Source organism: Stegodyphus dumicola, chromosome 1 (genome assembly GCF_044657685.1).
Source record: "Stegodyphus dumicola isolate Sdum_Otavi_A_Nest chromosome 1, ASM4465768v1".
Classification (NCBI taxonomy): domain Eukaryota; kingdom Metazoa; phylum Arthropoda; class Arachnida; order Araneae; family Eresidae; genus Stegodyphus; species Stegodyphus dumicola.
Window position 1 is genome coordinate 101038108 of NC_140768.1, and position 27221 is coordinate 101065328.

Below are 27221 nucleotides of genomic sequence, written 5' to 3' on the forward strand. Positions count from 1 at the left end.
TAATAATGTGAGTAGTACTCAGTTCCGATTACGCATTATTTTGCGTGAGGGAAATGAGAGATCATGGGATATGTCATGTGATATTAATGGACGAATTACGGTTCTTTAATCGGAAAAGGGGGGAAATCGGGAAAAAATGTGGAAATTTTGTATTTAGCTTTATTCTGTGTTGTGTGAAACAGTGTTGTTTAATTTTTGGATCCCATGGCCCTAACTAAAGTGAATTCGAAATGGGTATTTAGGCATTGTGATAAAGAGAAGTTTGCTTTTTATTTAGCGGAGGAAGTATGGAGGAAAAATTCGCAGAAAAAATCTTTCAATAATTTTATTGAATGAATTAGAAAAGTGTATCCGCCACGTAATCAAGATTCTGAAGAAGATTAGGTAAGTTAGTATTTTTAATTATTTGAGGATATTATTTTTATGCATTATTCTAAATGTAAGGTGAAAAGGAATTCGGTATTATTGGGAAAATTGTTATTAGCAATGATTTAGTTTAAAGTAATTAGGATTGTAAGGTAATTTTTATTAATTTAATGCATGTGCTCATTTATATTTTAAGTAGTGTTTTTGAATTTAATTATATTTTAATGAAATTATAGTTATTTTGTGAATTTTATGTTTGTAGGAATTTGGAATACGTTTAAGTTGAAATAAACGTGCATGGAAATAATTTAAATATTTGATACTAAGTATTTGTAATGCTTGCGGTATGAATTCGTTGGTGACGTGTATAACGTAATAGATGATTTAGAGGTAAAAGTTTTTGGATATTTTATTTATTTTATATGTGGAAATGTTCATATTTGTAAAGGGTAAATACTTTTTCGCGATCAGGTAATTTCATATATGTTCTTTTTACCAGGTTTAAAGATTGAGAAAATTGTCATGTATTTTCGTGAAATTTTTCTAATTTATGAGAAAAAAGCAGTGTACATGGATATAGTGAAGAGTGTGCGCAATGCCATTTTTGTGCAATTCTGGGATGTTTTTTTAAGTAAAAATAAGTCGGCGTGTACATGGTTTATGTATATGTGTTATTTTGAAAAACGCATAAGGAGTATGGTATTGTGCACTTTTTCCCAATTTTGCAGTGAATATTTGTCATGATTAAGCAGTTTTGTTAGATAAAATTTCTAGCATAAGTGTAATTCGGCTAGTAGATTCTTGGAAGAAGTGTTCAGTAGATAAAAAGAAAAGAAACATGTCTTTACTTCGTGAAGACAAAATGGCGGCGGGGAAAAAAAAAATAGAGGGTTGCTGTAGGAGAGTTGGTTGCCAAATTTTCGCCAAGTTACCATAATGTAAAGATCAACCCAATTTCTTTATTAGCTATATATTCTTTTGTGTACATAGTAAATTCCATGCACAGATAAAAATGTAACGACTGAGATTGTAAAGTGAGCGAAACATTTTAAAACATTGATAACATACTTATAAAGACGAGTCATACATCTAATTTTCAGTTTTCAAATAAAACGTTCCGAAATATTAAATACTTACCTTGAATCGAAAGTAAACAGAGGTCTCACTTTTACAAGGCTAGCTCCAGCGCGTATTTTAACTTTCAAATCAATCATGGTCAACATACAGAAGCATCACTACAAATTCAAAAGTTTACAGACAGACAGACAAAGTAGACAGATAGAGCTGTAGCAAACCGCATGGATTCGTTACTGAGTAACGGGTACATCGGTTGACTCGAAGTACCGATTCGGTACTCACAAATTCATTTCGTTATTCGCATCTGTTCGTTACTCGCATCTGTCGTACGATCAACACCGACTCTACTACAAGCCAGATGGCGGTTTTGTGACGTCACAAGTTGTGGTCATCGGGGATTTGATGCGTCGTCCGTTGTAACGAACGAAGCATGCTTGTTGCTATCGCAATTTTACAGTGTCCTTTTGTTGACATATTTGTTGGTCGATTCCGACTTAATTTTGACAAATATGGGTGGATGTGTGGCTAAATCGCAGAATAGGCTGCATCAGTCGATGCTGTGTTTACTTCTCTTATGCTTGGACACGCCTTTTTATGACGTAATATTGGTTACGCCTCTTCTTCAAAACAAGTTATAAGTATGCTATAGCTTCGTATTTAAAGAAAACTTATATTATATTTTAACTGAGTTGAAATAATAGGTTTATAATGTTCTGTGCGAGATTTTTTAAATTGTAAATCTACTTTTGTGTGTTGTGTGGTATTGTTAGCATTTAGCGCAACGAATTATCTCTCACAAATGTATTATTAAGATACCAAACGATTGAAAACGATCATTAGCAAACGATTGAAAATATTGAATGCATGAATTAAAAATTATAACCGTAACTTCTGAAAATACAGAAAAGAATTCTTTTGCTTAAAGAATGTTTTGATTATTCATGAGTGTGTTTAATTCGGTGCTTACTGCAGAATGGATGAGTATTTGAATCTGGATTTCTTTTATCAGTTGGAGCGAAGAGATAAAAAATGTGTTATTGAGTGGTGTATGGAGAAAGGTTTGATTGCAATATCGTATAAGTGCCCGATTTGTGGAACAAATATGAAACTAGTAGAGCGAAAAAACCGTATAGACGGTTTTGAGTGGATGTGCAGAGTTACTGGAGGCGAATGTAGGCATCGAATTTCAAGATCAATTCGAAAGAACTCCTGGTTTGCGAAGAGTAAATTGAGCATGTGTGATGTTTTGCGAGTTACCTATATGTGGTTGGGTAAGTGCGGGAATGATTTTATACGAACGGAATTACGTATTGCTAAAAATACGGTGACAGATTGGAAAAGTTTTTGTAGAGAAGTATGCATGGAGTTATGTTTGAAGGAGAATGTTAAGTTGGGTGGGGAAGGTGTCATTGTCGAAATCGACGAAAGCAAGTTTGGCAAGCAAAAGTATCATAGAGGGAAAAGAGTCGAAGGAAAATGGGTTTTTGGTTTGGTTGAGAGAGGAACAGATAAATGCGTCTTTAGAGTTGTTGAAAACAGAGGTGCCGAAACATTGCTGGAAATCATTAAAGAGAATGTTCTCCCAGGATCGATTATTATATCCGATTGTTGGAAAGCGTACGACTGTCTCGAGTTCGAAGGGTATGCGCACCTGAAAGTCAATCATAGCTTGAGTTTTAAAGATCCAGAAATGTGGTGCGCAATGCCGAGTTTGTGCAATTCTGGGATGTTTTTTTAAGTGAAAATAGGTTGATGTGCACATGGGCAAAGCCAATGTGGTGCGCTATGCCGAGTTTGTGCAATTCTGAGATGTTTTTTAAGTGAAAATAGATCGATGTGCACATGGGCAAAGCCATGTGGTGCTCAATGCAGAGTTTGTGCAACTCTGGGGTGTTTTTTAAGTGAAAATAGATCGATGTGCACATGGGCAAAGCCAATGTGGTGCGCAATGCCGAGTTTGTGCGCGATGCCGAGTTTGTGCAATTCTGGGATGTTTTTTAAGTGAAAATAGGTCGATGTGCACATGGGCAAATCCAATGTGGTGCGCAATGCCGAGTTTGTGCAACTCTGGGATGTTTTTTTAAATGAAAATAGATCGATGTGCACATGGGAAAAGCCAATGTGGTGCGCAATGCCGAGTTTGTGCAATTCTGGGATTTTTTTAAGTGAAAATAGATCGATGTGCACATGGTAAAGCCAATGTGGTGCGCGATGCCGAGATTGTGCAATTCTGGGATGTTTTTTTAAGTGAAAATAGGAAGATGTGCACATGGGCAAATCCAATGTGGTGCGCAATGCCGAGTTTGTGCAACTCTGGGATGTTTTTTTAAGTGAAAATAGATCGATGTGCACATGGGAAAAAGCCAATGTGGTGCGCGATGCCGAGTTTGTGCAATTCTGGGATGTTTTTTTAAGTGAAAATAGGTCGATGTGCACATGGGCAAATCCAATGTGGTGCGCAATGCCGAGTTTGTGCAACTCTGGGATGTTTTTTTAAGTGAAAATAGATCGATGTGCACATGGGAAAAGCCAATGTGGTGCGCAATGCCGAGTTTGTGCAATTCTGGGATGTTTTTTTAAGTGAAAATAGATCGATGTGCACATAAGCGAAGCCAATGTGGTGCGCGATGCCGAGTTTGTGCAATTCTGGGATTTTTTTAAAGTGAAAATAGGTCGATGTGCACATGGGCAAATCCAATGTGGTGCGCTATGCCGAGTTTGTGCAACTCTGGGATGTTTATTTAAGTGAAAATAGATCGATGTGCACATGGGAAAAGCCAATGTGGTGCGCAATGCCGAGTTTGTGCAATTATGGGATGTTTTTTTAAGTGAAAATAGATGGATGTGCACATGGGCAAAGCCAATGTGGTGCGCAATGCCGAGTTTGTGCAACTCTGGGATGTTTTTTTAAGTGAAAATAGATCGATGTGCACATGGGAAAAAGCCAATGTGGTGCGCAATGCCGAGTTTGTGCAACTCTGGGATGTTTTTTTAAGTGAAAATAGATCGATGTGCACATGGGAAAAGCCAATGTGGTGCACAATGCCGAGTTTGTGCGCGATGCTGAGTTTGTGCAATTCTGGGATTTTTTTTAAGTGAAAATAGGTCGATGTGCACATGGGCAAATCCAATGTGGTGCGCAATGCCGAGTTTGTGCAACTCTGGGATGTTTTTTTAAGTGAAAATAGATCGATGTGCACATGGGAAAAAGCCAATGTGGTGCGCAATGCCGAGTTTGTGCAACTCTGGGATGTTTTTTTAAGTGAAAATAGATCGATGTGCACATGGGAAAAGCCAATGTGGTGCGCAATGCCGAGTTTGTGCAATTCTGGAATGTTTTTTTAAGTGAAAATAGGTCGATGTGCACATGGGCAAAACAAATGTGATGCGCAATGCCGAGTTTGTGCAACTGTGGGATGTTTTTTAAGTGAAAATAGATCGATGTGCACATGGGAAAAGCCAATGTGGTGCGCAATGCCGAGTTTGTGCGCGATGCCGAGTTTGTGCAATTCTGGGATTTTTTTTAAGTGAAAATAGATCGATGTGCACATGGGCAAAGCCAATGTGGTGCGCGATGCGGAGTTTGTGCAATTCTGGGATGTTTTTAAGTGAAAATAGGTCGATGTGCACATGGGCAAATCCAATGTGGTGCGCAATGCCGAGTTTGTGCAACTCTGGGATGTTTTTTTAAGTGAAAATAGATCGATGTGCACATGGGAAAAAGCCAATGTGGTGCGCGATGCCGAGTTTGTGCAATTCTGGGATGTTTTTTTAAGTGAAAATAGGTCGATGTGCACATGGGCAAATCCAATGTGGTGCGCAATGCCGAGCTTGTGCAACTCTGGAATGTTTTTTTAAGTGAAAATAGATCGATGTGCACATGGGCAAAGCCAATGTGGTGCGCAATGCCGAGTTTGAGCAATTGTCTGATTTTTCTTTAAGTGAAAATAGATAAATGAGCACAAGGACACCGAGTTTGTGGATTTCTTTAATGTTTTTCGAGCGAATACTGATCATTGAGTAAAAGGGAAAACGAGGTTGTGCGTGATGTCGAGGAGTAATGTGACTTTATTTATGTGCAATGTTTAACATATCGTTTGTGTATTTTAAATTTGTATTGTTGTTTTAATTGTGAATTATATTTAAGACATAATTTTTCATTTAAATTGTATTTTTAATTTTTTGTTTTTTGATATGTTTATAACGCTTTCCGATTTACGATATATATGGATAGTCCGACGATCGACTCAACAGTAGCAAAACTGTAAACTTTAACGCTTGAAGGAACGTTTACCTCATATTTTAATACGTAGTGTTTGGTATCGTAATTGCAAATAATATATGTGTGTGTGCGTATGTGAAGCATTGCTTAGTGTTCCAAGTTTGTAGTATTTATTTTATTATATTATTTTCTTTCATTCTGAGAAATTAGATTTTTTTATTTATTAATGCGTAGAATTCTAGCATGCCTGCACAGAATATAGCGTGATTTAGGAATTTTAGAAACTGATATGAAAGCTGTGTAATGATGTTCATATGCAATAAAAAATATTCTTTTTTTATTAACGTAAAGTTTAAAATTTTTAGAAATAATGAAAATTGTCTAATTATTGGTATGTAAGGAATTATGTCGTTACGTAGCAAGAAGGTAATTTGTAAAAATGATAAAATTGAAATGTTCCACAATATGAATTTAAATTAAAAAAATAGTTTATTTGTATAAATAAAAAAAATTAATAAAAAAAATAATAATTTAATATTGAAGCTCTACAACTATTAGAGACTGCGACGTTGTTTATCGTTTTAATAATTGGTAGAATTCGCTCACTGTATCATGGTAATTTTATAAACGATTTATTATACTTATTATCAGTAACGCCTAAAGTTAAATGTTATAAATGTAAATTAAAAGTAAAGAATTTGATATTAATTTACAATAATAAACAATTTATTATTGTTATTTTTAAGAGAAAATAGAAAGTACACATAGTGTAAATGCGAGACTACATTGTGACGTCATAAGCTTAGTCTCACCCATTTAATGACGTCACGCAGCTCCTCATACTGAACTTTGTTGATGCAGCCTATTCTGCGCTTTTACCGGATGTGTTGCATCAAATTGTTCCAATCATTCAAAAAATAAGTTTAGGACGTTTCGCCAAAAATGAAGAAAATGGATAATTAATTCTCGTCAAAATCAATGGATTCCGGTCTCAAAAGCATGTTTTTGAGGTAAGTTCAGCTTCGAATTTTCTCATAGAATGTTAGAATAAATTACTGTTCGTATTTCTTTAAAACGTGCATTTTCGTTTAACTATCATTTATTAATGATCAAATGATTTTATAAATACAAAATAAACTGCGGAATGTGTGTGTGTTTGTGCAGTAAATTATAGCCGATACTGTTTGTGATGTTTCTTTTATTATCGTTTGTAAAATTGTACACTACATTTCATGTAAATTTTGTGCTTGGTTAGAAATGTGATATGACTTTTCGTGTTTCAATTTTACTCTACGATTGGTAATTTAAAGTCGCATGCTATATTTTGATGTATTGTCACCAAACCTATTGGTTTGCACCTTTGTTAAAAATTAGATACATAGTTATGATCTAAATTATAAATTATTTAGGTTTTTCGTTATATTAAGATAAATAAATAGTGTATTTGTCTAGGCATTTTGAAGAAGTATTAATTTAAATATTCTATGCATCATTTTGATCCTATTATCATGCCTTTATGTTATAGTAAACCTTCATGTTGTATTTCTAACTATAGTTACTTTAAAATTATTTTCAATGTGTGAACAGGAAATATGTTTTAATTAGCAGTATTAATTAATTAATTTTGCAAATTTAGGGGGATTTAAAAGTCCTCCTGAAATTTTTAAATTATGCTTTCTATGTGAAAAAAAAAATTCAAAATTTTCAAGACAAAATAATATGTTGAAATATAACTATGGACGAAGAATTTATAAATATGCAAAATCAGATGAGGTAAATATTCCCTCCTGTTACAATATCAAAACAAAGATCATAAAATGTTGGACTGCACGTGGAATTTTTTTTTCAAGAAGCTTATTCAAAATAAAAAGCAGCATGAGGAAAGTTTTGAAGCTCCTGCTTTTAAAAGGAAGAAACTAAATTAGAATCTGAATCGACAGTTTAAGAAGTTTTTACTGTTCAGTTCTGTCTGTGAAAAAGTACATTAGTTATTGCTGAAAAATTGTTGCTTATCTCTTAGAACAATAGTTATACCCACGAGTAGCTGAATGGTTAAGGTTACTGAATGTTAAGAGTACATTTTCTGTTCTTTTTCTGAACATGCTGTCTGCATGGTTTTTTTTTTTTTTTTTTTTTTTTTTTTTTTAGTTTTTTTTTATGTATAAAGTGAATACAAGCCAGTTCTCATTAGAAAGTCCTTCACCATGAGCAGATAGCACTTTTGAGCTTTGTGATAGTCAACTAACCAAACTGTTATGAATATTAGATAATAAGCTTAACATTGGTGAAGATCTTTCTCGTAAATTTGACATGGAATATCTCTTGGTCTGCTAAATCAAATTTACTTTTGTGTGACCTTAAATCAGAGGCACCAATCGTGAATCTGTTTTGGCGTGTTTTAAGAATTATAAATGAAAAATTTATTGCTACTGTGGAAGAATGCTCAACTAATGTTTACCTTACTAATCAATTCTTATAGTATTGTAATGGCATGCTATATTGCAAATTTTTCGCTAACCAGAAACTTTCAGTACTGCATTTCCTTTAATTGTGTTTTTGTTTATGCCCTTTCAGTTATAATTCTTATAATCATAGGGATAACGAAAGTATTTAATTACTTTATATTTAAGAAATAATTAAGTTTTTTTATTTATGGTAATATTTTGCACAGATTATAAAGTAAACATTTCACAAAAGAGAGCATATATTTTCGGGAATATTGTTTAAAGTAAAAATGATATCAGTTTTTAAACATTATATATATATATTAAGAAAATAAAATCAGGCTCTAGTGTAGAATTGGGTGCCCCTTTGATTAGCGACATTTTTTTTTTTTTTTTTTTTTTGGCAATGAAACCTCGCTTCAGGTTACCATGATGTTTTAACTTTGTTTTAGCTTCCTTATTTAAATGGAAATAGATTGATGTGTACATGGACAAATTTAAGGCAGTGTGCAATGCCTAGTTTGTGTAATTCTAGGATGCTTTTTTAAGTGAAAACATATCGATGTGTACATGGACACAGAGTTCGTGCAATTCTTTTTTTTTCCTTTTACTTATTACATGCTCCGCCTTTAGGCACTACAGGAAAAGGAGGAATGCCCCATGGAGGTCTTGCTAAAATCCTAGTATACGGTGCAGCCTTGGTGCAATTTTGAAAATTATCGCCAACATCAAAATGACCTGTTTAACTACTCATCGTATATGTCCCGTTTACTGCTCATCATAAAGTGGGCAAAAGTAGCCAAATCCCTTGTGCACCAGATACTAGGATTAAACTTTTAAAATCCTAGTATACGGTGCAGCCTTGGTGCGATTTTGAAACTTATCGCCAACACCAAAAATGACCCAAAGAACGTCTATGTATATACTATACACTATATACATAGTATATGCTATGTATAACTATATATATTCTTTGAATGACGCATTTACTACTCATCATATATGTCCCGTTTTTACTGCTCATCACAAAGTCGCCAAAAGTAGCCAAATCCTGTGTGCACCGGATACTAGGATTAAACCGAGGTCTTTTTAAGGTAAACTGGCTCATATCCAAGTTACACATGGGGAAAGCCACGAAAACGCCCATGCAGCCAGCCCATTTGCCGGGATTCGAACCCTGGACCGAACTACCAGTGTTCAGCGGCTTTTACCGCTTGCCCACTGGTGGGCTTGTGCTATTCTTTGACTTCTTATTTTGGTTTTGTATAGTGGCCATTTTGAAATTGTGCCTTCCTGATGCCAATCTTGGTGTCAAAAAAGAATCGCCAAAATACAAGGGACACCCAATTGTAAACTTTTACCTAAAATCACTACTCATCTTGACACCAAATTTTTTAAAATGAATTTAGATCAGTAAAATATTCAAGACTATGCAAATTGTAAACAAAAACCAATGCACGTATAAAGAATTCTTTATTTGATTGCAGTCTTAATGTGACATGTCAGAACACTTTTCATATTTCACATTTTATTTATTCATTAAAAATTATTATGCATTCAAGTTTGTTTTCATTTTAAACTTAGTTTCGAAAAGGCATAATAAATTATTTTCCAGAATATAATATCTGTTGTAATGTCCATAGATGGATTTATATTAAAATATAAAATTTTATTTGTTAGAAAATAATACAAATTTTCATAAATTCAACTGCTAAAGAAAAATACACAACAGTACATTTATAACAAATTTTATTACAGCATCTTTACACATATCATTATAACTGAAATCCGACACAATTTATTCTGTGTTGACACAAAAGAAATACAAAGCAAGAATATAAAACTCGATCATTATAAGAAATGAACATTCATAATATGAATCATTTATTATCTTCATAATAAATGGTTTTCTCTCCTTTTAATACAATATTCAGGTATAGAATCCAGTACAGTTCTGTTATGGGGAAGCCATCGGCAAATTTTTTGCTAAACTCGCCAAGAGACTGGTTCATATGAAGTCACCAATGTTTACTTCTAAAGTCATTAGAATGTTAACTTTTTTAAGAAAATGTAAAAGAATGTCTTTTCAAAATTGGCAATGAGAATGCAAATTCCAAAGATGTAATGGTCACTTGTATTTCAATCAACAGGCCTCCAACACAAGTTTCCCATATTCTATTATAAAATCTCTGGTTTCAATGATAAATGTAAGAGAATACATGTCAATATAGAATAATGACAATACACCAATGGCATTTTAGGGGAAAAAAAAAGTTTGCTTATTATCAATAATTAAATTTACAGTTATATGAAATAAAATAAACATACCCATTACATGTATCACAAGGTAATTTGTTTAAGAAATATTTTTCCATTCTTATGATACTCAGTTTCATAATATCCACAATTATCTGGGACATTTTTTTACTTCTTCAGCACATAAAGCTCTTGCAATAATCAAAGATCTTTCCATCTATTTTATAATACTGACGATTTGTTACACAAGACACCACACTGATAAGCACAAATGTATATTACCAAATGAAGAGTTTTTGTTGAAAATAAGGAGGATGAATTATTCCAATACTTATATTTGGAATTAAATCATGCACACAATCAAGTTCTAGATATTCCTTTGTTAATCATTTTCTTTATCATTCAGGACTGATCGATATTCTTGAACAGAGTGGTGTGACAATGGATATTGCACATATTTTTTAGTCCACAAAGCACCAATTCTTAACTTCAATAAATTAAGATATATCCTATGTATTTTTACACCTGAGAGCCATTTCATGATAAAAACACTCCTTTCTTTGTTATGAATACCTGAAACAAAGAAAGAAAAAACAGAACAAATTTATTTTTTAGTCTTTAAAATCATATATCATATAACTATTATACAGGTGAAATGTTATAAAGACCTATGTATGTAACTTTGTAAAGACTTATAAATTAATATCATAATATATTTATAGAGCTTGGGTCAAAATTATTATTATGAAATATAACTATTGCTGTATGTCTCTTTTTCTTTTTAATAAACAACAAGGTGTTAGCCGAGGTTTCCAAGCCTCGTTACCAAAGTGTACGTGGTAGAGCCTTATCATGTCAGGAAAAGTGCAATGACAGAAAAGGATACCGGACGTCCCTTGCAGTCACACTTCATCATTCTTTATTTAATTATTTCAATAACTTTTCAAACTTTTAGTCTGTTTGCTTATTTTTCATGTTCCAAAACGAAAAGTCCCTAGGCCATTTCCAAGTCGTTTTCCAGTAGAAGCAGTCCGGCTAATTCTATCTTTGGATTTCTTAACAGTGAGATTTTTTATGGGGTGGGGTAGTTAGCCCCACACCCAACCGCCAACCTGGAGGACCAGTTCCCTGATATAATCCCCAGGGGCAGGGTGCCCGGCTATACCCCCAGACGCTGGGTACCCATTTTAGTCGCCTTTTACGACATATATGAGCTACATTGGGACTATTCTTTCATACCCGGTCACCACACGGGTATATTAGTAGATTGATTTGTGCTTATTCACTGTGAATAATGTGAAGAGCAAATATTACTTGAGCTGAACATGTAGTACTATCCAGAAAGAGTCCATACAATTATTGCATAAATAGAAATATTAGAGTTAGATTGTGCAGAAAGAAGACATTATGGAATTTGTCTTTTACACTACTACACTATGCCATGTAATATGTTCTTTCTACACTACTACACTATGACTACACTATGCCATGTAATTGCAGGATACAAAATCTTAAATAATGATGAACATTTTAAGAAACACAATTGAAATACAAAATAGAAACTTTGGGAACTTGAGAAGTAACTGAGTATAAAGAAAATTTTAAATAATATAAAATCTTCAGTAATACCAAAAACTTGGTTAAATAACTAAATAAGCAAAGAATAATATCTACAAGTCCAGAATAAATTATGATATTTAGCATTTAAATGTATAATAAATATGCTTCTTAAATCTCAGCTGCTCAGCAACGATGACACGTAGATATTTAGCAAAGGCGCTTGTAAATACAATATAGAAATTTCAGGACCTTGAGAAGTAACTGGATGGTAATTGTTGAGCATGCGCTGAAGGGTGAGAAGTAACATAAAGATTCTGGTTGAACTGCGGTGCTTAACCACCAGGGTGCCTGGGCGCCATAGCCCTACCCCTCATCGAATAACATGATAAAAGTTTCGAATTATGAGAAATGTAACTGAATGTGCTAAATAATTAAATGAGCAAGAGTTTAAATTCATAATTGCTAATAGTTAAATACATATTTTTTCCTTAAGTACCTAATTACTAATCCATACATAATTAACTATTTTTTAACAACTATTTCACAGAAGAATACATGTACACACAAGAGAAACAAAATACGAAGTGCGACGCCTTAGTGCCACTAGTAAAAAAAAAAAAAAAAAAAAAAAAAAAAAAAAAAAAAAAAAAAAAAAGAAAGAAAGAAAAAGAACAATATACAATAAAGAATTTGAGCAACAATTTGCATAACACATATACAAAATTACACATTACTAACATTTAGGATCGCCCTTGGACGCTTACTGAAATTGGGGTCCCTAGTATCATAACAATAGTTAACAACCACAGGATTGTCCAGAAGTTCCTGTTTATCATAAAATGCCCTAGATAGGCGGCAATAAAAATCACAAAGATCCTCTATTCTTAACTCTTTACGAATTTGGCTATTCCGAATGTACCAGGGGGCATTACATATCATACGCAATACCCCGTTTTGGCAGCTTGTAACTGCCTTCTCAAACTTTTGCACGAGTATGCCCAGACGGGGCATGCATAACTAAGAATTGGACGCAACATGGTTTTGTAAATGAGCAACTTATTATCAATAGATAGAACACTGTTTCGAGCAAGTAAGGAGAAGAGTGAAGCTTTACTAGCTCGAAACTTCCTGAGAATATGTGTAACGTGTGGGTTCCATGTAAGAGATTTACTGAGGATCACCCCAAGATAAGGGACCTGCTTGACCCAGGGAATGTCCGCACCATACATTTGCAGGTGAGTCGAGAAATTCTTCTTAGTAGTAAACAGTATGGCATGTGTCTTGTCGACATTCACTTTGACTTTCCATTTGGTCAGCCAAGTCTCTAGCGAGTGGATGTGGTGTTGTAGCTGTTGTATTGCTGAACTAACAAATGCGCTTTGCGTAAGGATCGCTGTGTCGTCTGCATACATGGCTAGTGTTGTGTTCTGTGTAGTGGGGATGTCGTTCACGTAAATATTGAATAGGGTAGGGCCCAGAAGGGATCCCTGTGGAACACCAGCCCGTATGGGCCGGCTTGTGGATAATGAACCAGAAACATGAACGACAAAGTGTCTACCGGTTAGGTAGGATTTAATTATGTTTGTGATGTAGCCTGGGAGTCCCAGCTTGTGTAATTTGTATATGAGGGCATCCAGCCATACTCTATCGAAGGCTTTGGCGACATCTAAGAAAAGTCCACCAGTGACACGATGTTGTTGCATCCCACTGCTTATTAACTCAACAACTCTGTAGAGTTGATGCGTTGTCGAGTGCTTACGCCTGAACCCAAACTGATAGGGTATGAGGATCTTCTGCTCATCCAGGAAGATGTTTAGTCTATGTAGAATAACTGCTTCCACGATTTTGCTAATTGAGCTTAGCAAACTGATTGGTCGGTAACTCTCAGGAGCAGTCGCAGGCTTGTTGGGCTTTAGCAGAGGGACAATCTTGGCAGTTTTCCAACAAGTTGGGAAGTATTGCCATCGTAGTATGATATTCACTAACTTGGTGAAGTAGAGTATTATCTTGACAGGGAAGTGCTTGATCATCTCATTTGTGACACCGTCTACTCCAGGGCTCTTCCTTTTCGCAATTCGCATGATATAGAGACAGACCTCCGATGGCATGGCTGAGATAATGTTGTCTGTGCATGGCTGTGTTGTAAAATTGGAGTGGAAGTCAGCAATAAGCTGTTCAGTGTCTGAGTCTGAAATGTTGTTAATGCAGAACTGAGATTCCAGATGCTGAGCTAAAAGTTCTGCTTTCTCAGTTCCGGTGTAATGGATCCGTTGAGGGCCGTGAAGGGGCGGAATGGCGTTATAGCATTTTTTGTACCTCTTCACTGCTTTCCATAAGGAGTTATCCTCTGCAGAAAGAGATCTGAGGTAGTTAGTCCAGCGATCTTGTGAGAGTTTATTTGTGAGAAACTTGACCGCTTCGCACAGGCGATTGAAGTTCCTTTTATCATCACGGTGTCTGGTGCGTTGATACGCTCGTCTTGCAGCATTTCTCTCTTTAATCAATAATCTGAGCTCTTGAGGCTTGTGTTTCATACCAGGTTTAACTTCAACTTGTGCTTTCGCATAAGCATTTTGTATATTTTCAGTGAGGTCTTTGACCAAACTATCAATGTCACTCCCCTTGTGTATCGTGGGTAAAGTGTACTGGGTGTTGGAGAGGGCTTTGGCAAAGACCTGCCAGTCTGTACGAAAGGCCCTGGTGTCTGATGTAGTATATCTGCTGAGGTCCAGAATAATCCTAACAGGATTGTGATCACTTGAAAGTTCGTCCAGTACGGAAATATCCAGTGGAGAACTGGTGTTCCGCAACAAGAAAAAATCAATAATTGCGGTGGACCCAGCAGCATACCGTGTTGGAGTACTTGGAACTGCCAATTTAAACCGTGCCGACGCGGCCAAGGAATAAATCAGTCTGCCTGTTGCATTAGAAGTGTAGCAGTTTCATGCGCGGTGTCTTGCGTTCAAGTCTCCACCAATAATAACATGTGTACCAAGTGTGAGTAGAATTTCAAGGTCTGTCTGAACGACAGCCACAGGTCTCATGGGAGGAATGTAGGTGGAGACAAAAGTGTATGGAGTGTTAGTGTCTGTTGTGATGCAGATAGCTGTGGCCTCTACGGCTGAGAGCTGTGGAATGTTCACGTGATAATGGGGAATGCAGACCAGAGAGATTTTCTTTACTAACGTTCACAATCTCGGGCGGAGGAAGCGGCGGGTAATCCTTCGGATCCATTGCTGACACTAGCACGTGTTAGGCTTAACACCCACAACGCACACCATAGCACAAAACACCAAGTAACATAAACAGAACTTTGGCTTGCGCTTGTAAACAGTATTAAGTATATTGTCTGAAAGTGTATTCGTTTATGTAATTGCATAATTTTACTGTTTCTGTAATAAGAAAACTTCATTCAGATAAAATTTATTTTAATATTATTATTATCTGGTTATAGGATTATACGAAATGCTGAATACTCTAAGTACTATCGTAATCTTCGCATAACCTTTCACAGTGGATTTTGCCTTATCATTTTAAAATATATTGTATTATAAAGATTAAATCAAAGCAAATTACTTTGTTAGAGATGTGAATGTTCTAACTGAATTTTCTTTTTATCACTTTTTATTTATTTCCTCTTTGAAAACACATTCATATTTGACAAATAATTATCTCCGCTGAAAATGTTTTGGTCGTTTAAAAACTATATTTGTCAATAATGTAATAAAAACTCACTAATCTAGTGCTTCAAAGATCAATATGACAACGAATTCAAAATGCTTTAAAAACAGTTCTTTAATCTTTATTTTGTAGTAGATGCAACTGTTACAGAGAAAAAATATTTCAATAAAAAAAGTTCTCCATGTTAATTCAATAGCAAAATTATTTCTATTTCAGTGAGAAATCCACTTTCAATGCTTATATAACAGAAAAATGTAAGATAAGCATTTTAGAAGTTTTAAATATAAGCTAAAGGTTTACTGTACAATTTTATGTAAGAAGCGTAATAATTTACTTTCATTCCTTTTAAATCCGCATATTAGTTTCCAATAAACTAAAATTTTTGGCAAGTTAGAGACTTAACTTAACACACAGTATTCTGTCACTTAAAATATCAATCAATTGTTCTTTTTAATTTAGAGATACATTGGAATTGAAAATACCAAAGGCAAAATGGGTCACATATCCAACCTAATTCTTTATTTGGAAATTTTTCAAAAAAATTTCTGCCAATTTTATCATATGTCGTTTTAAACAAGAAATCTGTATTATTTTCTTTAGTAAAATGTAAAAAGCATGTTTCTGTTTTATTTTTATTTTATTTTATTTATTTTTTTTTTGTTCAATTCTCTTTGCCAAAGTATTGGCTTAGTTTTAAAAGCTTACATTAGTACAAACTGTGAGACAGTGTGTTGTATGAGGTTTTAAATTTTTTGCAATTAATTATGAAACTTTTAAGGATGCCTGTAAATCCTGCTCAGGAACTGTTGTATATTTTTTCAAAAATACATTTTAATTTTTCATGCTCTCAGCTCATTCCTTAAAAAAATTCTTCGGATTTATTTACTTAATCTTTATGTTTAGTTTCTGAGGTACTTTTCAGTTTCACTGGCGCAAATCTCGCCAAGCACACTTTGTTGACAACATACAATATACACATAAAAAATGTTAACAAACATTAGTTCTAAGAATTTTTTATTTTGAAGGCACAAACATTTTAATATCTTTTAAAATTTTGTAAAAAGCCAATAAATAAAGATAATAAATCTCAATTCGTACAAATAGCTTACTCAGAAATTATGAAAAACCGCAGTGCTTTACTTCACTACTGCATTCTCATTAGAATTGATGAATTTAACCCTTCATTTTGCCTTCGGGTGAGTGGTTTGATTGCAGTCTAATTGTCTTAATTACCGCAAATGGTCTTGGGGCATAAATTTTAATTATCTTGTAAAAATTCTATGTAGTTGTATGCCAGTATTGAAAGAAACAATCTGATAAGAAATGGCTGCGGTTTGTTTCGAAAATGAGGCAGAAAACGTTGGCAGCGAAGATATTCCGTTTGGCATCAGTAGTACCGTTGTTGGCGACTTTAATGTTTGCGGCGGCAAAACGGGAAAAGTACCATTTTTAAATGTATTTTTAATTTCGCAGGTTTCATGCTTTCCATTTGCCAAGTTTTCACTGCATTTAACACACAATAGATATTCTTTTTCCATTGATAATGCAACATGTAAAACAGTGTAAAATAAACTCTTGATATTTACTCAATTTTTTTTAAGAAGTAGAAAGAGAGCCAATGGTTACATTTTTGTTTACATTTTCATTAATAATTTTTCTCTAAGTTTATTTGACGTTGGTGCATCCATCCCATTTCTCTTACAAGAGATTTTGGGCCATTTAACCATCATGAACAAAATTGCAACGAAAACAAAATTGTTTTTATTATCCTTTGAGACACTACTGAATTTTCCAATGCTTAGGATATGTTATGTGCTTACTTGACAACAAATTTGATTAGAAATAAGAAACATAGTTTATAAATGATGCGTATTACAATTACAAATTGCATGCAAGACACTACTAAGATAGCCGAAAAAACTAAATCTTAGCTGCGCGTATACAGATGCTTTGAAATTTGATTCGAGCTGTTTGGAAATCATCAAGCATAACACATAAATCAAGTGGAAAGCAATAAAATCAGAATTAAAATATGGAAATGTTTAATTTAAAATTCCTGTCAAATGTTAAAAAACATCCAAAATTCTCTTCAAATTCCATATATCTTTTATTGTGAAATAAATTTCTTTGAATTTGGTGACCCCCCACAAATTCGTTCATTTTGTAAAAAAACAAGTTATCAATTGCATTTTGAAAAAAAAAATTATTTCAGGCTTGTCTTCAACAGAACAGCATACAATAGAGTATTTTCAAATTTACGAGACAGTACGACTTATGTGAAAATTGATAAACATTGGCTGTCCAATGTGAAAAGTGAATTACGATTTAATATGTTATGTTCATAGCTTGTGTATTTTGATTATCTAACTAAATACAGAATGATCCGTTCTTGCAAACTTCTGCTGGAATAACTGGTAGAATATCTATCCCATTTGAGATGAACAGAAAGCAAGTGTTGTATTCTTATTCAACAATTACAATACTCTTGCATAATACTTACAAGGAATGAAATTGGTTATTTAACTAAAGTGCAGTCAATTTTATTTCTTATTTACATGAATGATGTTATCGCACACTGCTGTGTAGGCTGGTGACCTAGCGATGATGACTCAAAATGCATCTTTGCATTCAGGCATACACTCCTTACAATATAACCATGCACTGGAGTCCTAGCTTCAGGTACATTTTGTTGTGCTATGCAATCTCTCTTTCTAAATTCTAAAAACTTTTCCACTCCTAAATTCCAAAAATTTTGCTACTTGATATTTCTGTAAATTCCAAAATTTGCACACCTGCCATAACGGCACTGGCTGTGGCCTCAGTTATCCAATGTTCCAACAAAATCAAATATTGTAACGTTATTTTAGACCAGACTTTCTTAAACTGTAGATCGCAACCCTCATCTACAGCAGGGGGTCACAAAAAATTTTAGTAGTTTTGGTATTTCTTAAACTTCATATAATAATTTTACAATTACCCAATATTTTTACACAATGTATTTGAAAATAGATAAAGATAAGACAATACAGACAAAGAGAAAAAAAAATGTTTCAATGCATTCATTTTATAATATAAATGTTTATTTTACTTGCTTTGCACGTGACGCTGTCATTTCGTCTGTTACTTAATTAAAATTTTCACATTGTTCTATGTCTTAAAATGAGAAATTAAAGATAATGACCTAAAACTGCAATACTATCTTACAATACAAGTGGGAAAATTGACAGTTTCATTTGCGCGTGTGTCAGATTTTCGCAATGCTTATGGGGTCGCACAAAATTTTCATAAATATTTTGGGGTCGTGGAAAAAATCTATGATAAAAAAGGGTCACGACTGTAAAAAAGTTTAAGAAGCTCTGTTTTAGACCAATCAGTTTCCTGACGCCAACCCATTTTTTTTTTTGCCTGTTTTGTTTCTCAGCCGAATTATGTTTCTGTGGGAATTTTTCTATATTTTTACTGTTTCAGCTAAATGGAAAAACACACTAAAATGTTTCAAATGACTAATTAGACTAAAATTAGGGGAAGAGAATCAAATATCCCCCACATTATTATTATCTCTATTTATCTCCTGTTTTGATTCTGAGTTATGTTTTTTGATAGAATTTTTCCATATTACATATTTCAGTTCAACAAAAAATCAACTTTTAAAATATTGAGGAAAAGCATGTACTAAAATGTTTCAAAATGAAAATTTGGGATAAATAAATATATAAATTAGATTTTTCTAGGAGTGTAGGAGTTCTTATATATAGTATATAAAGAAATTTAGAAACAACTTTTCACAAAGACTAAAAAATTGAAGTTCAAATGGTCTTCATAAAATCCTATAAATGTGGAACAAGAATAATTTAAAATGTAAAAATTAAACACGTTGACTGCCGCATGCATTTTACGTGATTTGCGCATGACGCCAACTTGAAATTTTTATTATGCGATATATATTATGTTGAAATATTATCTACAGAACAAAATGTTATATAATTGTGCTTCATACTGGGGGGCACCAGCGACCTCCAAACATCTGTAGACCATTTTTGTGATTTATAATTTAAATTTTTATGATTTATTATTCTTCAAACCATTATAGTAACAATGGTACTATTTAAAAATTTATCAGTATCAATATTTATTTTAATTATGTATTTTACTATTGGTTACGTTGCCAGTGGCACCCACGGCGCTGTAGCCAAGTCGAGTGCAGGTCACCGGTGACCCCCACAGCAGTCAACATGTTAAAATAAACCATCACACGAAAAACCTAAAAGTAGTATAAAAGAATAAGAAAGGTGAGGAATCCAACGAACTTTAACATAATATCGTCAAGATGAGGTATGTCGAATTTAATTACATTTCCCCTTCTGAAACAAAATCCTTGCTTTTCTGTATCCAAAATCAGCTGATGAAACATTTCAATATATTTTTTATCTTAATAGTTCACGAAAAAATTCTAGTCCTCCTCAAAGTGAACGAAAATAATTGAAAATATCTTCTGATTTAAAAATATTTTTCTAATCTAAAAAGAATCTTAAAAAAAAAAAAAAAAAAGAAAACATGCCCTTAAAAATGTAGAAAAAATTAAAATCCTGCAGTGGAAAATCTTTGAAAGTTCAATATAATTTTAACACAAAACTTCACTAGAACCTCTTATCAAACAACAGTAGCAAAGGAAAATGGGGTGTGGGGGGAAGTAAAATCATTAAAAATATCTTCCAATTTAAAAAAGATTTTACTAGTCTAAACATGATTTTATCAAGTTAATTTGAATTTCAATTTTTATTCTTTCTGAACAATTGGTTCTAAATTTCTTTCTTTATATATTTACTGATCAATTTTTAGCAGCATAATGCACAAAAATTTGTGGAAGGATTATAAATTTTTCTTTTAAAAAATTATTTGTATATAAAATGATATTTATTAAAGAATTATTTGTATATAAATTATTTTAAAAAATTATTTGTATAGTCCAAACACGTATACAGTGGAATACGTTAACGTGAAAACGCTTAAGGCGAAATATCGGTTAACACGAAATAATGCAACGGTCCCGACAAACTACTATGTATTTTCACGCATTTTGTTTCTCTTAACACGAAACAAAAATCCTTTCTGGATAGATATCCTTTCTGGAAATGAACAAAATACAGAAAACACTGCCATCGCTAGTGAGATTTCAGAGGGGGTGTGAAATGAAAGAGAGGTGGTTTCACATGTTTTGTAGAAAAGAGGCTAATTTGGCTTTGAAATACCCTCGAAATAGCCTGTGACACGAGCCAGTTTTGTTTATCTACGGTACTTTCGCCTTCTACGTCTACAAACGCCACACAAACATCTCATCTCTCATCAGTTAGCTTTGGAATTCAGTGATGAGTACATGGCAGTGTGAGTAAAAATTAGTGAGTTTGGCTTATATGTTGCACTGCATAGAATTCAGCGACTCCAAGGATGAATGAAAATTATTTTCATTACACACAATTCTCAAAAGTATCAGATTCTTCGGCGCCGAAAGAAATGGAGAAGTAGGATATTGAAACTGAGCTGACACTTAATGAAATGTTTGAGAAAGTTTATTAATGAACTGTCCTACTGTACTATCGGAAGAACAGAAGCATGTAAATAACTACTAATGTATATCTGCCCTTGTTTAGCCATGTACAATGCTATTCTTGAAGATTCAAAATCACTGGACCCGGGCACTTTGAACGGGTGCCTACCCGGTGGCATTTGGTTCGCGGAACTGCCAACCAGATGGTCCAGGCGTTGGGTTTGGGCGCCTTGTGCAAGCCTCCCATGTGGCCTCTCTGGCTTTATTCTGTATAAGGGCGGACGTGGCCCTATATGCTAATTAACTTAATAGTAAAGGGGTGGTGGCCACGTTCTCCGTCACTATCACTATCACTATCACTGTACTATGGGAAGAATTCGTTGCAGTAGTTTATGATAATGTGTGTACAGCCCCAATTATGGCAGACAAAGTTATTTTGGAGTTTGTTCATAGCTAAAAAGATATCATTGATGCAGATTCTGATAACGAAAATAAAATGAATGCAGTTCCTGTTCCCACGTCATTCGAAATGAGGAATATCATAAAAAGTATGGACAGTTACTTCGAAGCACATTCCAATGGTGAAATGAATAACAAAATGTTTGACATTGAACAATTTGATGCTAAAAAGGACAATGCAAAGAAAAATATCAGATTATTTTCCCAAAACTCAATAAATGTTTTGTTTTTCAAAAACTTGAAAATTTTGTATTAAATTCCATTAAGTTCTTGTGGATGTTTTTTGTTTCATTGGTTTTTATTAAATACATGCATATATACATATCTATGTAAATAAAATGTACTCTAATAAGCTTAATTTTGTTGAATGTATGCTTTTTTTTTTCTTCTCAATATTCTTTAACACGAAAAAATATTTCAGTCCCCTCAGTTTTGTGTTAAGTGATTTTCACTGTATATCTGTTGCACATAAATCCCTTTCTTACATAAAATATAAATGTATGTATAGAATAACTAAATAAATTGTTTTCACTGTATATCTGTTGCACATAAATCCCTTTCTTACATAAAATATAAATGTATGTATAGAATAACTAAATAAATTGTAAAGGAAGTTTAATTAGCAACTATGAAATCTTAAAAAAGTACATAGTATGAAATTTATAATGGTAAACATTAAAAATAGATGAAAGTAAATAAAATTTAAATTATAGAATGTACTTTATAAAATTAATAATAAGTGGTTAAAAAATATTTTTTAATTACTTCAAACATGGAAGTTATTTGGCAGAGATTGTTGGATATAAAATTACTACTTCAAATTTTCAGATTACTATTGTTCATATTTAAAATCTCAACTTGCAGTCTTAATCCACATAACAACCATTGTAAAAATCACTCGTTATCATATTCCAAAGATCAGCAGCATACATATTTTTTTCAAAATCGTGCATAATATTAAATATTGGCTTTGGATAGTCAAGTTGATACAAATAAGATGAACTGTTTTTATGATTTTAGACTAGTAGTTTATTATTCCATTCACTTATTACAATATTTCATTTTTTATATGCTCGGCTATCCAAAATTTCAAGAGCTTTCTGGATATTTTTTTTGTTGAGTTTTTACTATACATACATTTCAGCATTTACATCGTCACAATTGCACAGACACATACTTGAAGTGAATTTACTTTTACAGCTAAACACAGGAACTGGAAAACAAAAAAGTACTTATTCGGAGATTGTATTTCTTTTTCGTTCATGAAAATCAAAGTTCATTACATAAACATGCATTCACACTGCACAAGCATGTATGGAAATTCTTAATACATTTAGTAATCCTGATAATTGATTACGCATTTAGTAAATAAATCAGAAAATATTTTAATGTATAACAAATGAATAAAGTAGTTAAGCTTTTATAAAACAGCATAATACTACAGTTGTGAAGATATTTAATATTATAAAGTTAGGTAATTTAGTAAATTTCAGTTGTTCACCAAAGCAATGAATTATGAAGTTCCTTGTATATCTTTATAAATAAACTTTACTGCTGTTTTAAGCAATTAAACAACTGTTCAAGTTATTTTAATAATTTTGAAATATATACACTAAAAGAAACAATAAAATGTATTAATCTATTTGTCAACCTTGATTTTGGCACGAAAGTCTGCAGAATGCTTCGTAGTTTTTAAGCACATAGAGGCACTGCAATTCTTTCATGTTCCTTGATCTGAAGTTTTCTGCAATTTTTTTTTTTTAATTTAAATTGCTGTATTGGCACACATACAATTTTTGTATAGTGGCTTCAGATGTGGATAAGTTTTTCGAACACTTTCGTTTGTTTTACTGGCGTCGCTGAATTTTGTGATGAAATGCAGCACATTTATTGCCGAGTGTCACCTTCCAAATTTTTCATACTGTTAATGTATACATCAGCAGTGAATTAATCTCCTCTTTCCTCAAATACACTACGGCGATAAACAATAACCATTCACTAAAGATTTTGCGTAAATTCCACCTCATAATAATTTAAATTGCGAAAGTCTCACAATTAGCACCTAAACACACTATTCAGCAGCACAATTCTTTCGAAAGCGCGCCGTAGTAGTCAAAAGTGGGGTAGGCGTCTTGCCAGGTGAAAGTAGTCGATATTTCCCTGACGTCAAAAATTCGAAAAGTGGGGTAGGGTTTGGAAATACGCACCCCGGACCGAACTATTAATGCTCAGCGACTTTACCGCTCGAGCTCTGGTGGGCTCTTTTTTTCTTTTCATTCGCTGTTTGAAAAACGGGTGTTCACTTTACGATAAAGTAAGCACCTGTTTACTTCAATTAAAATGGGTTAGACGATATGACTCTTCCTACTTTAATCTCACTTAGCTTTTGATTTCTAATATTGATTCAATGTTTTCTGTAGACAAAGTATTCTGATTAGAATAATAGATTTCAAACATGTTCAAAAGGTGTGTATCTGAATATAATTAGGTTTTTATAACATAGGGCACATTTTTATAACATAGGGCACATTTTTATTAGTTTCACATAGTTCTAAAGCAATTGAACCACAGCATCGCTGTTTTGAAAGAAAGTAAAAATGTGAGAAATGTATAATGAACATTAATATATACAGGCTTTATTAAAAGTAGTCAGCCTTTTAAAACGTGACCGTCTATGCTTTTAGAGGATTTTTGGAGCTCTGTGCATTTGCTCTGGCATCTTAAAAAAGTGATGTTCAATATCAACGTATGTTTATGTTCTCAAAAATACAGGTCTCTTTCAGAAAGCGACCTCTTAGAAGTCGTCAATAAATGATTCAGTATAGTTATTTTCTAATAGACCATAGAATAAATTTATTTTAACGTCAATTTAAAAATGGCTGCTTGTACTAAGAGTTAAGAGCAATAAGACTCTAATTTTTCTTTCGCGATTAGCTATCATGCCAGCTGAATTGTTTTCTGCATAACCTTTATTGTGTATAATTGAAATATTTAGCTATGCATTCAACAAATATACAACAAATGTAAGACAAATCATTAAAAAATTAAAATTTGGAACATTAATGATAATTTTTTGTTATACATAAAATATTATTAATGAATGATGAATTTATATCATATTATATATAAATCAAAATTTAAACTCCTATTCCTTTATAATAAATTGAAGAAAAGCTATAAAGAGAATTAATTTTTAAAAACAAAAATTAAAAAAAAATTTTTTTTCGTACACCTAGAATCTAAAAATGACGAATACTGAATTTTACGACTCATGTGTGTATGTATGGGTGTATTTAATTATGGCAAGGCACACTATGGCTATCTGCCTAAGGGGGGATGTCTTCGTGGAGGACTTTCTAAGGGAAACTGGCTCGTATACACGTTACACATGAGGAAAACCACGAAAACACCCATGTAGCCGGACCGTTCGCGGGATTCGAACCTCGGACCGAACTACCAGTGTTCAGCGACTTTACCGCTCGGCCGCTGGTGGGCCGTTGTACGACTCATATAATAATAAATGCATATTCATATTGTAACAGAAATTTTGTTAGAAGTCTAGCATATGTATAGTTATTTGTGGTCTTTTAAAATTGTCGTAACATGATGCACATTTATCATTATCGTGAACCAAAACAGTATGCTTTACATCCTTACAAATATACGTGATAGATTTTAATATTTATTTCTGCATACACTTGCGTTTCCCAAAGACACGAAAGCAAGTCAAACAGATTTTTGTTGTATTAAGCAGACTTAAGTTCTCTGTTAGCTAGTGTAACATAATTTCGGATGTTAGTGTAACATAATTTCGGATTCTATGAGCCTTCCAGAACTATTAGCAAAATAGTGGAAACGTCTTTAAATTATGTTTTTATAAGCAAACAAAAAATTATGTTTTTATAAGCAAACAGCAGATGTACACTGAGCAGTGATCAACTGATATATTTCTTAAATGATTTGGTTTAGTTGATTATGACAAAACACACTGGGGCTATGTGTCTAAAAGGAAAAATGTCTTCGTAGAGCACTTTCTTAGGAAAGCTGGCTCGTATGGTACGTGGCAAGCTGGCTTGTAAGCTGGTACGGGGAAAAAAACCACGAAACGCTTATGAAGCCAACTCGTTTGCCTGAGATCGAACTCAGGTCCGAACTACCAGCGTTCAGCGATTTTACCGCTCGACCGCTGGTGGGCCATTTCTTAAATGAATAAAGGTATACTCATAGCATTATGAAATAACACTGATTGAAATATTTAGTGCTTCACTATTATCTGTAATAAAGTAACATAAAACTTTCTTACCTTTTATAGATTTCTAAATTTCTTTCAAGTTCTTATTCGTACTTAACCTATACATTTGCGAATGTTTTTATCGATTTTATTGTTAAGTGTAAAAAGCAAGTTGACATTTATAATATAGCATTCCTTGTCTCAACAAATAACAGTCTCAACAAGGAGTTTTTGGAGAGAGGATGAATCGGGGAAATTTCACCCTTTCGTCATTAGCGGTTCTGATGAAGGGAATGGGGGAAGCAGCAAACGAAGTAACGAATAACGGACAAATAACGAAAGCTAATCTTTAATGCGGTCTCCCAGTTTCTGTATTTGTATTTGGGAAAGTTTTATGGTCATTATGAAAAAGTGAAAATTTGATATGGATTCCGCATGACTTCCTTTTATGACTATTTAAATTATGCTTATTTTTTCTGCACTTCATTTAAACTTATTTCCTCGAATTATTCTAACTCAATTAAGCGATACCCAAAGGCAAGTTACAAATGGCATCAAACATTGCAAATTTTGAAACTAAATTTCCCGGTCAATCTTTGTCCTACGGGACTCAAACTTCTTGTATTTTTATTTTTTCATAACAAGTATAAAACTTTGCCAGATATAAATATAGAAACCAGAAGACGACATTAAAAGTTAGATTTCATAATTTGTCCAAAATTAATTCTTTTTTAAATTTGACATTGACAAAATATGAATATTTTCGTCATTTAAAATACTTCTGTATTTTTGTTGCACCGTATTTAAACTTGCTTCCTCGAGTTATTGACATTAAATTACATTAATTCCATTATCTATCGGAAAATAATTATAGCAAATCATCTATTTACGACATCTCTAAGAGGTCACCTTTTAAGAGATCTCTATTTTTGGGAACATAAACAAACATTGGTAGTGAACATCATCTTTTTAAGACCACCACATGTAAAATCCTCTAAAAGCATGAATGGTTGCATTTAATGAGGACCCATTACTTTTAATAAGGAATGTAACATTAATCTTAATTATACATGTTTTTGATGTGTGTGCCAAAATAGTGATAACGTACTTCTGTTGCTTTAGAAATGTGTGAAATTTAAAAAATGGATACTATACAACAAAAATGTTATTATATTCAGATACACACCTTTTGAACACGTCTGAAATTCATTATTCTGCTCAACATAATTTGTCTGCATAAAATATTAAATAATATTAAAAAATCAAAAGCTAAGTCGAAGTAGAAACAGTCATCTCTTCTAAACCATTTTAATTGAAGTAAACAGACGTTCGCCTTATCGTAAAGTAAACACCTATTTTTCAAACAGCGGATGAAACGGG

General features: G+C 33.2%; 1 protein-coding gene and 1 long non-coding RNA gene across 2 annotated transcripts in view; both read right to left on the reverse strand.

Moving 5' to 3' along the window:
- The window catches only part of l(2)05287 (WD repeat-containing protein l(2)05287), an 86277-nt gene extending 84510 nt beyond the window's left edge, over positions 1-1767 (reverse strand). The window contains exon 1 of the mRNA XM_085818285.1: positions 1504-1767. Within this exon, the coding sequence (XP_085674411.1) occupies positions 1504-1589 (86 nt within the window). The 5' untranslated portion in view covers positions 1590-1767. The remainder of the gene's footprint in view (positions 1-1503) is intronic.
- Positions 1768-9841: 8074 nt separating this feature from the next.
- LOC146999173 (uncharacterized) lies at positions 9842-12757 on the reverse strand. The gene is made up of 2 exons (XR_015041640.1): positions 11995-12757; positions 9842-10938 (listed from the first exon to the last, which is right to left on the reverse strand). It is a non-coding gene; the product is annotated as an uncharacterized LOC146999173 (long non-coding RNA).
- Positions 12758-27221: the final 14464 nt, after the last annotated feature.